This window comes from Dendrobates tinctorius, unplaced genomic scaffold (genome assembly GCF_039654945.1).
Source record: "Dendrobates tinctorius isolate UK_male_01 unplaced genomic scaffold, ASM3965494v1 ptg000249l, whole genome shotgun sequence".
In the NCBI taxonomy this organism is placed as follows: domain Eukaryota; kingdom Metazoa; phylum Chordata; class Amphibia; order Anura; family Dendrobatidae; genus Dendrobates; species Dendrobates tinctorius.
In genome coordinates, this window is record NW_027361916.1 from 1790527 (window position 1) to 1804440 (window position 13914).

The window sequence follows — 13914 nt, forward strand, 5'->3', positions numbered from 1 at the left end:
AGCGGTGTAAAGAGGAGATTCCCACATATGACTACCCAGGTGAGTAGTGACCACTGAATGCAGAGAAGTCACAGATTCCTCTCAGTCACCGGCTGTGGCTGCTTTATCGGTGGTGTAGTCCGGCCATATTACCATGATCACCATTTTGCCTCTAGACCACAACATTCTCCTCCAACCAAAAATGTTCAAATGACTTTGGGCATTGAAAGCCCTTTTCTATAGGACTTACAACCTGGAGGATCCACCTACTCCCTGGGATTAGTGTGAGGGTGATCCCTTAAAGCAAGATCTATATGATTGCTTGTACCTGACCCAATATAGGCCGAGTGTGCACTTAAAGAGTCATACCGGACACAGAGTTAAATGTCTACTCCTTTCTCAGCAAAGGCTTGCACACAACTGAAGTGTATTCTCAAGACAGAGACAGTAAATAGGTGTCACACAATCTTCTCAGTAGCCAGTGTCAGTCTATGATAGGTCCATTCACCTTCACTTCCATATATGGTATCCAGTATCTCAGCTTCTGCATTCCAAGGATTCCTTCCAGGGTGTTGTCTGAAGACACAGACGCCATCTTGGTACACCATATCTGAACTGACTTATATAAGGTTTAATAATTGATTTCAGTAGCCATTCTCTCCTTCACATTAGGAGACACTGACCGTTACCTGCCCAGATCTGTGACTATAAAGCCAAATGACAGCGTACGTAGAATGTGCTGACAAGATAGAAAATCACTTGAAGAAAGGTATTATGTGCTTTATGTGGTGCTCTGATTACATATTAATCTGTATTACATCCAGCAAAATGTCACCGGCGATGGTGGCGCCTGCGCAGTAGTATCTATAAGTAAGAGATAGAGGCTACTACGCAGGCGCCGCTGATGACATTTTGCTGGATGTAATTTTTTTTCTAAGCCTCACAATAGCCACAATATTATAGGCATTATCAACAATAATATCAATGCTATTATATGCATTATGTAATAATGGGGGCGGGTCAGTGAGGGATCAACAACATGTCATAAGCCAATACAGAGGAATATGTAATCAGAGCACAACATAAAGCCCCGCTTACAGCCCCGCCCCAGAGCACGAGAATCTCATTAACTGAAAACAACAAATACAGATTACACAACAACCACAAGACGGATTTCATCACCAGGTATCATTGTAATCAGTATAACGGCGGTGACCTGACAGTGTCTGTAGGTTACTGAGCACAATCCTGCTGACAGGTTCCCTTTAAGACATCTCAGCTCTGCACTATTATACACAGTTCTCTATAAATGTGTAATATTTCTCCATGAAACTCATCTGACAGAAAATATTGGAGCTTACGATAGTTTAGATTGTGACGTCACCGAGCCCCATACTCTAATTACCCAGAGAGGTTTCACCACTAGCTGCTCATTTATTACTGATGGAGACTGTGGAGTTTGATCATTTCAGTAGATGTTATTGTCTATAGTCACAGTGTTTGATTACAGTAGTGTCCAAAATCCTCTGATTTAACCTCTTCCTGCAGCCAGTTTTGTGTTCTTAATCAGGCCCCATTATTAATATCTGACGTGTGTCACTTTATGTGGTGGTAAGTTTGGAATTATTCACAAAGGATAATAGGAAACAGATGGATCTTACAGATTATTTTCCAGCTTCGCACTATACCCTACATACGGTTGTACACTACTGTCTGGGCACATGGCAGTGTTCAGAAGGGAAGGAGCGCCATTTAGCTATTTGAATGCAGATCTAGCTGGAATAGTTTGCAGACACAATGTATTGGGAGCACTGTTCATGGTCACCTGGCAGCTCAAAAGATGTCCACCATGAACATGCTTGGCTCTATCTTCTCTGCTTTCCATATCCCAAGGATTGCCTTGCTCATTGTCCTTTAACACCATTACATGGAATCTGGACATACACTGGGACCCCTAGGCTTGGACCATGGTGTTACCTGCTATTCTGTGGTGTTAGATGGCAAGAAGAATAGTCAGGTAGCTGGGTCAGAACTAGAAGGACAGAATCAGAAGACACAAGAGTAGTCAGTAAACGGGCCACAGTCACAGCAGGAAACAAACACACAAGCCGCAAGCTGAAAACAAAAAGCAAAAAACACAAATATCCTAAACTAAAAAGTAAAACATGCATTATTTGCAGTTTATTTTTTACTTTTTAGTTTAGGATAATTGTGTTTTTTGCTTTTTTTTTTCTCTGGTTAATGGCCATGTGTTAATATGCACTTACATTGTGCATACACATTAACTTACTTTCTCAGTTCAGACTCCAGTTTTTTTAATCCGCAAGCTGAGCACAGAGGACTGAACCAGAGGAGAACAGCGCTGTGTCTGGCAGATTCCGACCATGTGCTTTGCGCTTTAGTAGGGTGTGGTACTTTCCAATTGGCTGAAGTAGGGAGCAGATTACTCCAGCTGGACAGCAGGAACAGATCCCAGATGAGATTGGACACACCATATGCAGAATCCCTAATATAACTAAATGACAGAAAACCAGAATAGTCGAAATCCCCATAAAGTGATTCCATGTTATAAATTAATTCACTGAGGGTTATAATCTATACACACGGGGTCAAAATTGTTGGTACCCCTCGTTTAATGACAGAAAAACCCACAATGGTCACAGAAATAACTTGAATCTGACAAAAGTAATAATAAATAAAAAAATCTATGAAAATGAACAAATGAAAGTCAGACATTGCTTTTCAACCAAGCTTCCACAGAATGTGTAAATCGCAGTGTGTCCACTAATTATCATCACAGGTGTCTACAATCCTGGAATCAGTGAGTGGCCTGTATAGAGGCTACAGATACTCACTGTGCTGTGTGGTGACATGGTGTGTATCACACTCAACATGGACCAGAGGAAGCGAAGGAAAGAGTTGTCTCAGGAGATTAGAAAGAAAATTATAGACAAACATGTTACAGGTAAAAGTTATAAGACCATCTCCAAGCAGCTTCATGTTTCTGTGACTAAAGTTGCACATATTATTCAGAAATTTAATATCCATAGGACTGTACCCAACCTCCCTGGACGTGGCTGCAGGAGGAAAATTGATGACAAATCAAAGAGACAGATAATATGAATGGTAACAAAAGAGCCCAGAAAAACTTGTAAACATATTAAAGGTGAACTTGAAGCTCAAGGAACATCAGTGTCAGATCACACCATCCGTCGTTGTATGAGCCAAAGTGGACTTCATGGGAGACGACCAAGGAGGACACCATTGTTGAAAAAAAATCAGACTGGAATTTGCTAAACTACATGTTGACAAGCTACAAAGCCTCTGGGAGAATGTCCTATGGACAGATGAGACAAAAATGGAACTTTCTGGCAAGGCACGTCAGCTCTATGTTCTCAGATGGAAAAATGAAGCATATCACAAAAAGAACACTGTCCCTACTGTGAAACATAGAGGAGGCTCTGTTATGTTATGGGGCTGTTTTGCTGCATCTGGCACAGGGTGTCTAGAATCTCCATCGTACAATGAAATCTCAAGAGTAGCAAGGGATTCTAGAGAGAAATGTGCTGCCCAATGTCAGATAGCTTGGTCTCAGTCGCATGTCATACAGGATAATGACACACAATACACAGCTAAAAACATGCAAGAGTGGCTAAGAGGAAAATATTGGACTATTCTGAAGTGGCCTTCTATGAGCCCTAACCTAAATCCTAATGAGCATCTTTGGAAAGAGCTGGAACATGCCGTCTGGAAAAGGCAACCTTCAAACACGAGACAACTGAAGTAGTTGCTCTTGAAGAGTGGGCCAAAATACCTGTCGAGAGGTGCAGAAGTCTCATTGACAGCTACAGGAATCAGTTTATTTCAACAATTGCCTCCAAGGGTTGTGCAATAAAATATTTTAGTTAAGGGAACCATCATTTCTGTCCAGGCCTATTTCATGAGTTTTATTTATTTTAAATTCTGTGGAAGCATGGCTGAAAAGCAATGTCTGACTTTCAGTTGTTCATTTTCATAGATTTTTTAATTATTACTTTTATCAGATTAAAGTTATATCTGTGACCATTGTGGGTTTCATTAAACAACGGGTACCAACAATTTTGACCACGTGTGTAGGAGGAGTGAATATTTTGACTCTACAGCAACTTTCCGGAAATTAACATGCAGTGGATGTTGGAGTGAAAATTACACATTTGCCATTTTCTTACCCAGAACATAGTGCCCAGATTGTGCTCCAGGAGACACACACCAAAAATTAAGTGGATTCTTCTCACTATAATATTGCTAATTACAGGGATCCTAGATGTTGTTTGCGCACACTGCAAGACTCCGAAGTGAGAGCGGATTTTGCTGGATTGGTTTATAGAAACCTTGTTGCTTTTCAACAGCCTTTGAGCCACTAATAGTGTGGGAAACTCTGTTTCTCCATTGACAGATGATGGACCTGAGTGGGGACTTGTTTTTTGTGAGATGAGAATTGGTATTATTTTCGTCTACATAACATTGATTCGTTTCTTTGTTCATTCTGCCTCCCAATTATCGAATACAAACAGTTGAACACCACACACTACTGGTTCATCCAACAAGGTTTTCTATTAGACTGTGAACAGTCAATGTCTTGGTAAATAATTAAAGTTTTTTACATAGCTTGCCATTTTTATGGACAGTTTAAGTAGAAATGTTCAAAAATATGAAACTAAAGGATATTTTATTAATAAATAATTGTTTTTTATCTTAGCAGATGACTGTACCAGGAGATCAGAGGGACAGCTGACATCTTCAATTTTTAAATCTGATGATCTTGAGCTCCTACAAGATACAACTGAAGTGATTGCTATTACTCCAGATATATCATCATCCATTCACAGCAAAGATCTGTCATCTGATCCTATGAAACAGGTCCCATATTCTGATTCATTACTGAGTAATAAGGGAAAGCAATGTCACAAAAGAGGCATTAACCCTCCGTCAGGCGCAATAGATCTGACAGGCACACAGTAATTAGTTTCACTTCTCTCTCCTTGCCCACTTATCAGAAAACCCCACCCCTCCTAGTTATCTCCTGACTCTACAGGCTCTGTGAAACTGATATCACAGTGACTCAGCAGACCTTCTAGTGAGCAGATATCAACACTTTGGCTTCTCAGGCACATTGCGCCTGATTTCAACACAAATTGAAAGGTTAGTATTTTCTTTTTTTATTCATCACGATTGTGTATTTAGCTTGTTTTATGAAGGATTAATGCTAAGTTAGTGTACATAAGTACTGTTTTCTTAGACAAAAGGAGGGTGGCTTCTAAGGCACATTGCGCCCTAACACATACTCTTTCTCTCTTGCTTCAGATTTTCTGCTGCAATGGCCAGAAAACAGTATGATTCATCTAAACCCCTTCATTTAGAAGAAATGAAGATTTTTTTGTTAGAAGATGATGAGGAAGAACCAGCAGTAACTGAGGATTTAGAGGAATCTAGTGACATTTCATCTGAAGATGAGGTAGCAGAATGTAACACTGATTCTGGAACAGAGCAGGATGGTGATGACACTGATACAGAGGAAACAGACACAGATCTAGCTTATTATTTGGGCAAAGATAAAAATACAAAGTGGAACAAAAAGGCACCCAAGAACAAACAGCGCAGAGAATCCCACAATATTATTACACACCTTCCTGGAGTTATTGGAAGTGCTAGAAAAGCTAAAACTGCAGTGGAATGTTGGAGTAATCTAATTACAGATAGCATGTTGAAAACTATTGTTCGGTTCACTAACCAGTATATTGACACAATCAAAGAGCAATTCTCCAGAGAGAGGGACATCAAAAACACTGATGTGATTGAACTCAAGGCATTTATTGGCTTGTTATACCTAGCTGGTGCTTTCAGAGCAAATAGCCAAAGTTTGGAGGAGCTGTGGGGGACAGACGGTGATGGCATCGAAAAATTCAGCCTTGTGATGAATCTGAAACGATTCAAAGTCCTGATCCGTTGCCTCCGTTTCGATGATCTTCTGCTGCAATTGAAACCACTGAAGATGAGTAGAAAATAATTAAGTAACATCTAAGTGCAATATCCTTTAATTTTTTTCCATAATTTTATATTTAAGCAATAGTTAAGTAAAGATAACTGGAGCCTATTTGGCGGTACTACCGAAAAGTGGTACTTTTAGTTTTAATAAGTTTATGGTTAATAAATGGGTTTTTTTGCATCTGATTTGGTGTAATCTCTTTTAATACATTCCTATGAAGGTCACTGACTACTTCTATAGTCCTGAAATTGAAATATGTAGCTACTATAGGTGGTTTTCTGACCTGTGCTTGTCAGGCACATTGCGCATGAACTGAGGAGAATCTATATTGCGCCTGACGGAGGGTTAAAAAACAAACCGCTCCTAAAGCAAAAAAGTCATTCTCATGTTCAGAATGTGGGAAATGTTTTACATGGAAATCAGATTTGGTTAATCACCATAGAACTCACACAGGGGAGAAGCCTTTTTCCTGTTCAGAATGTAGGAAATGGTTTACACTGAAATCAAATTTGGTTAATCATCATAGAACTCACACAGGGGAGAAGCCTTTTTCCTGTTCAGAATGTGGGAAATGTTTTACACTGAAATCAGATTTGGTTAATCACCATAGAACTCACACAGGGGAGAAGCCTTTTTCCTGTTCAGAATGTGGGAAATGTTTTATACAGAAATCACATTTTGTTACTCATCAGAGAACTCACACAGGGGAGAAGCCTTTTTCCTGTTCAGAATGTGGGAAATGTTTTAACCAGAAATCAGATCTGATTACTCACTATAGAACTCACACAGGGGAGAAGCCTTTTTCCTGTTCAGAATGTGGGAAATGTTTTATCCAGAAATCAGATTTGGTTAATCACCATAGAACTCACACAGGGGAGAAGCCTTTTTCCTGTTCAGAATGTGGGAAATGTTTTGCACTTAAATCACATTTTGTTAGACACCAGAGAACTCACACAGGGGAGAAGCCTTTTTCCTGTTCAGAATGTGGGAAATGTTTTAACTGGAAATCACAATTGGTTAATCACCATAAAACTCACACAAGGGAGAAGCCTTTTTCCTGTTCAGAATGTGGGAAATGTTTTAACCAGAAATCAGATTTGGTTAATCACCATAAAACTCACACAGGGGAGAAGCCTTTTTCATGTTCAGAATGTGGGAAATGTTTTTGCACTAAATCAGATTGTGTTAGGCACCAGAGAACTCACACAGGAGAGAAGCCTTTTTCATGTTCAGAATGTGGGAAATGTTTTTGCACTAAATCAGATTGTGTTAGGCACCAGAGAACTCACCAGGGGAGAAGCCTTTTTCATGTTCAGAATGTTGAACAATTTTTAACCAGAAAGGGAGTCTTGTTCCACACCAAATAACTCACAGAGGGGAGAAACTTCCTTTATGTTTAATGGAAAATAAATCTTGATCACATCAGAGAAGCCATTTTTCCTGTTCATAATGTGGGAAATGTATTAACAGAAATGGAATCTTACTACTAATAATAATCTTTCTTTTTATATAGCGCTAACCTATTCCGCAGCCCTTTACAGTTTGCACACATTATCATCACTGTCTCCAATGGGGCTCACAAATTAAATTCCCTAACAGTATGTCTTTGGAATGTGGGACGAAACCCACGCAAACATGGGGAGAACATACAAACTCCTTGCAGATGTTGTCCTTGATGGGAGTTGAACCCAGGGACTAACACTGAGCCACCTCAACAGAGAACTTACACAGGGGAGAAGCCTTTTTCCTGTTCAGAATGTGGGAAATATTTTGAATGGAAAGCGCTTCTTGTTAGACATCAGAGCAGTTACACAGGGGAGAAGCCTTTTTCATTTTCTTAATGTAGTCAATATTTTACTTGGAAATCAGCTGTTAATAAACATCAGAAACGTCACATAGGGGAGAAGCCTTTTTTATGTTCATAATGTTGGAATAGTTTTAACCAAAATTAAATTTTCTTAAATGGGTTGTCTCTTGTCATTCCTCATGTATGCTGAAAAAAGGATAAAACTAAACTTTATTAATTCCAAATGGAAAACTATACCCTTAATTCACCCCCTGAATGTTAGTCAGAAGGTGACTAATAGAAAAAAAACATATACCCCACAATTCAGTATATAGGATGAGGTGATGTAAACACACTCACTCTCCAAGCCTCTTATTTCTACTGCTTTCATTGTCCTCACCAAAGGCGTCATCAGGTGACTATTTAATATTGACATATATTCAAGCGAGACCGGACAAAAAAAAATTAAAATCATGTTATCTGAAACAGAAAACTAGCCACATATCGGCAGACCCCAGACTTAAAACTATATACTTCGTATAGTTTTTACATCACGAGGGACTCAGATCTATCATTCGGTAGGAAACAACCTAGGGGTTTTCAGCCTCGGTTGGAAGAATACAGATCTGCTCCATTGACTATCGTTGAACCATGGATACGTTTGGAGAAGCCAGGTTGTGATCCTCGGATCAACTGGCCTTTTACCTTGGTGGTCGTAAGTGGCTGCACATCCAGTTGGAAGAATGTCTCAAGTGGGGTACCACAGGGCTCTGTCCTGGGCCCTGTATTGTTTAACATCTTTATCAACGATGTAGATGAAGGAATTGAGGGTAAACTGATTAAATTTGCTGATGACACAAAGCTAGGAGGGATAGCTAATACTAGAGAAGAGAGAGAGAGGATTCAAAAAGATATAAATAAACTGGAGAAGTGGGCAGCAACTAACAGAATGGTTTTTAACAGGGAGAAATGCAAAGTACTACATCTGGGCAATAAAAATGAAAAAAGCATATACAGAATGGGAGGAATAGGGCTAAGTGACAGCACATGTGAAAAAGACTTGGGTATACTAATAGATCACAGACTGAATATGAGTCAACAGTGTGATGCAGCAGCAAAAAAGGCAAATGCAATTCTAGGATGTATTAACTGAAGCATACAGTCTAGATCACGTGAAGTCATTATTGCCCTCTACTCCTCTTTGGTCAGACCTCATCTGGAATATTGTGTCCAGTTTTGGGCACCACATTTTAAAACAGACATCAACAAACTGGAGCAAGTTCAGAAAAGAGCAACCAGAATGGTGACCAGTCTGCAAACCCTGTCTTATGAGGAAAGGTTGCAGGATTTGGGAATGTTTAGTTTGCAAAAGAGAAGACTGAGAGGAGACTTAATAGCTGTCTACAAATATCTAAAGGGCTGTCACATTGTAGAAGGATCAACTTTATTCTCATTTGCACAAGGAAAGACTAGAAGCAATGGGATGAAACTGAATGGGAGGAGACACAGATTAGATATTAGAAAAAACTTTATGACAGAGTGATCAATGAGTGGAACAGGCTGCCACGAGAAGTGGTGAGTTCTCCTTCAATGGAAGTCTTCAAACAGAGGCTGAACAGACATCTGACTGGGACGATATAGCGAATCCTGCTTTGAGCATGGGGTTGGACCAGATGGCCCAGGAGGTCCCTTCCAACTCTATGATTCTATGATTCTATGACTGAATGGATTGTCATCTTCCTACGCTTGTCGTTACCTCATCTCTGTGCGTGCCACAGGTGGGGTAGCGACCCTGAGAGCGAATCAGCGGAAGTGTGAGACTAAGTAATGTGCACTCTGCTGGGTATTTTGCTGGGACTGTTCTATGTGTTTTCTGCCTGTTTTGTGGTACAATAAAGCATTGCCACACTGCATTACCCTCACTGTGTGTTGTCTGAGTAGCGTTATGCCCATGTTAAAGGGAGAGCCTGCGTTCGGTGGGAGGATCTCTGATCCATGTCGTTTCGGCCAGCAGACCGGGGTGCGCGCTGACCACCCCATGTCTTCACAGGCATGCTTCAATAGTCTCAATGTGAGGCTAGAAGCTGCTATAACCCGATCAGCTCTGCTACATACAAGCAATGATCAGATCACCTGTATGTAGCAGAGTTGCTCACTTGCTATGAGCGCCAACCACTGGGCAGCGCTCATAGGATCCGGCAGTGACAACCATAGAGGTCTGCTGGAGACCTCTGGTTGTCATACCAACCCATCGGTGACCCGCGATCATGTGACAGGGTCACTGAAGTGCGGGGTTTCTGGCCCATCATGTGCGAGAAAAGATGTGGGCTCAGCGCCGGAGCCCACATCAAAAGGAGGGAGTCTGATATCAGCGTACATTTACACCCAATGTCAGAAAGGGGTTAAAGGGGATTGTTTTTACAGAGACAGAAGTGGTAATCAATCATGTATACATACAAATAAATACAAAAATACACAGCTTCTAATGTGAAATAGTATAGAGTTAAGACAAGAAAATATAATTTGTGTAAATCATGTGTAGATATAAAAATTCAGTCAAATGTTCAAAACCACATCTAAAAGCAGAGATGCCGACCTGCCCAGACCTCCAAACAAATGCACTGTCAGGGTGAGTGGGCCCATATAGTTAGGATGGGGGCAACACAGGTGCAAGAATACCGATGAGACAACCGCTCACAACCTACCAATGTATGGAGGGGCGGTTGCTTGGTATATTAATGCACAATGAAGACTTGTATGCGGCGCTGTTCACACAATGGGAATGCACAGCATCCAGGTTAGCAGCCTATTAGTTACACCCATACTATTAGATCAGGCGGGCTGCCTAGCGCCATCCAAATGCATCCAATGTGAACAGACACCACAGTTTACAAGACCGAATGGGCCCAACTGCACCCTGAAAAATAAAGTGCAAGAAACACATAAAAAATATGAGAGGTATTAGTTAATATTTTGGGTAAAATACGTAATCAAGTAACCCACGTTATGCGTTGGCCTAAAAAAGTGTCAAAGGACTCACAGAAATTGCTTCTTCTACTTCCACCGCTGCTGCTAATGTTTTGGCGTTGAAGAATTGACGGTCCGGAGGTTGGAAGTCTACAGCTGCGATGCGAACGGTGTGATTCACTGCTGTCTTGGGGAAAAGCTCTCCTAAGGTTGTGTAAAAGCGTGTTTCAATACTCCAGCATTCGCTGTTCCCTTTCTAGGGTGCGAACCATCTGGCAAAATTTGGTTTTATAACGTGTATCTAATAAAGTGGCAACCCAGCAGTCAGCATTATTCCTAATCATAACTATACGGGGATCATGTTGCATATAGTGCAGCAAGAAGGCACTCATATGTCGGGCTCTACCATGAGGTCTAAGCCCAAAGCCCATGCTGTGTTGGTGGCTGGGTAACAATGAGGCTCATTTCCTCCATCCCATCCCTCCAACCACGAACAACAGACAGTTACTCGCCCATCACCTCTTTCTCCTCCATTTGTTCCTTGGATCTTGCCCCTTCAATAACAGCTTGTCTGTTATCACCAGCCTTCATCGATCACAGTAATCCACCCTCCCTTGGCACCCACCTGTGTGGTGACAGTCTTGAATTTAAAGACAATATTATCCCTTCTGCATCCTCCTCTGCTTCCTCCTCTTCTTCTGGGACCACCATCTCTTCCCGCTGGCTATTCAGTCTACTCCAGCATATAGATGACCAGAATAGTGATGCTGATGATGGTGGCATCAGTGATAACCATCTTAGTAGCCATTTCAAAACTGTGCAGAAGGGTCCAGAGGTCCTTAATCTGTGTGCACTCTGTAAATGTGACATGCGCCATCTGCATACTGTGTTGGCCCAGGCTATACGACATGACATACTGCGTCAGGGCTTGTTGCTGCTGCCACAGTCGCCGCAACATGTGCAGGGTGGAATTCCACCGTGTATCAATGCAAGTCGATGAGAGGGGTGCGAATGGCAGAAATGAGCACACAACTTGCGTGACTGGAGCAGGCAAAGTATACAAAGAAAGGTTGCACTCTATCATGCTAAAGCATGTCAATGTGGAATATGTCAAATTTCACATATTCCACATTGACATGCTTAAGCATGATAGAGTGCAACCTTTCTTTGTATATTGTATATTGGGGTAGCTCCTCTTGGTATACACCTATTCACACTAGTCTGGATGTGCCAGTCAGTTTTTTTTGTCTCGTATATTAGCTTACTGACCGAGCACTCCGCCCTCCACCAGGTGGTGATTTTAATTACAGCAGGTCACTACTTACCCATAAATGCAGGCATTGCTGACAGAGGTGTCCACATTCACCCAGGAATGCAGACATCAACCTTAGAGAGGTATTCACACAGGTCAGTGATAGGGATTAGTGAGTAGCTCCTGATACTCGGGTACTCGTAGCGAGTTCAATGTAAGTCTAATGGGCAGAGAATGTGTGTGACGGAGGTGGTCTGTGGGGCTGTATCTGTGTGCAGTGGTCTGTGGGGCTGTATCTGTGTGCAGTGGTCTGTGGGGCTGTATCTGTGTGCAGTGGTCTGTGGGGCTGTATCTGTGTGCAGTGGTCTGTGGGGATGTATCTGTGTGCGGCAGTCTGTGGGGCTGTATCTGTGTGCGGCAGTCTGTGGGGCTGTATCTGTGTGCAGTGGTCTGTGGGGCTGTATCTGTGTGCAGTGATCTGTGGGGCTGTATCTGTGTGCAGTGGTCTGTGGGGCTGTATCTGTGTGCAGTGGTCTGTGGGGCTGTATCTGTGTGCAGTGGTCTGTGGGACTGTATCTGTGTGCAGTGGTCTGTGGGGCTGTATCTGTGTGCAGTGGTCTGTGGGGCTGTATCTGTGTGCAGTGGTCTGTGGGGCTGTATCTGTGTGCAGTGGTCTGTGGGACTGTATCTCTGTGCAGTGGTCTGTGGGGCTGTATCTGTGTGCAGTGGTCTGTGGGGCTGTGTGTATGTGTGCAGTGGTCTGTGGGGCTGTATCTGTGTGCAGTGGTCTGTGGGGCTGTATCTGTGTGCAGTGGTCTGTGGGGCTGTATCTGTGTGCAGTGGTCCGTTGAGCTGTATCTGTGTGCAGTGGTCTGTGGGGCTGTATCTGTGTGCAGTGGTCTGTGGGACTGTATCTGTGTGCAGTGGTCTGTGGGGCTGTATCTGTGTGCAGTGGTCTGTGGGGCTGTATCTGTGTGCAGTGTTCTGTGGGGCTGTATCTGTGTGCAGTGGTCTGTGGGGCTGTATCTGTGTGCAGTGGTCTGTGGGGCTGTGTGTATGTGTGCAGTGGTCTGTGGGGCTGTATCTGTGTGCAGTGGTCTGTGGGGCTGTATCTGTGTGCAGTGGTCTGTGGGGCTGTATCTGTGTGCAGTGATCTGTGGGGCTGTATCTGTGTGCAGTGGTCTGTGGGGCTGTATCTGTGTGCAGTGGTCTGTGGGGCTGTATCTGTGTGCAGTGGTCTGTGGGGCTGTATCTGTGTGCAGTGGTCTGTGGGGCTGTGTGTATGTGTGCGGGGCTGTCAAACTTTTTGCAATTAAAAATCTTTTTTTATATGTGCCTTAGGTTTTTTTATCACCACAGCACTGAATGACAAGGTGGGACACAGCAGGCTGTTTAATATTTTATCACTAGCTACATGTGAATTAGAATGCAATACTCGTGCATGGAGCACAATAGAAGCCGTGAAAGGCTGGATTTGTCTGTGGACCTCAGTAATGTCCAAAAAAGAAATGCGGGAAGGTAAATGTAACAGCAGCACTGGACACTATCTAGCTACACGATCTGTCTGATATACAACGGCCTAACTAAATAGCTGAAATCTTGCTGTAAACAGTGGCAGCGTCAGGAGCAGCCTCTCTGCGCTGTTACAATGTACAAATGGCGCTAAAACAAGATGTCCGCTATTTATATGGAGAGCGACATGTGATTTCAGCAGCCAATGACACAAGCCGTAGTGTCAGGACATTGTGTTTCCTGCACCCTGATTGGCTGACTGTTGTGCTTACAAGCACGCCGCGCCTCTGAGCTCTGCACACTATTTTTGTGGCAACGCAAATATTTTCCTGCACTTTGCACCGAATGTTACCGATTTTTCTTGATTTTTTTTAAATTTTTCTCGGGTTTCTA

The 13914-nt window shown here is 42.5% G+C and overlaps 1 protein-coding gene across 1 annotated transcript in view; it reads left to right on the top strand.

The window, feature by feature from the left end:
* The window catches only part of LOC141063315 (uncharacterized), a 169489-nt gene that overhangs the window by 85697 nt on the left and 69878 nt on the right, over positions 1-13914 (top strand). Inside the window, 1 exon segment of the mRNA XM_073557368.1 lies at positions 6482-7368. Coding sequence (XP_073413469.1) covers positions 6482-7368 — 887 coding nt within the window.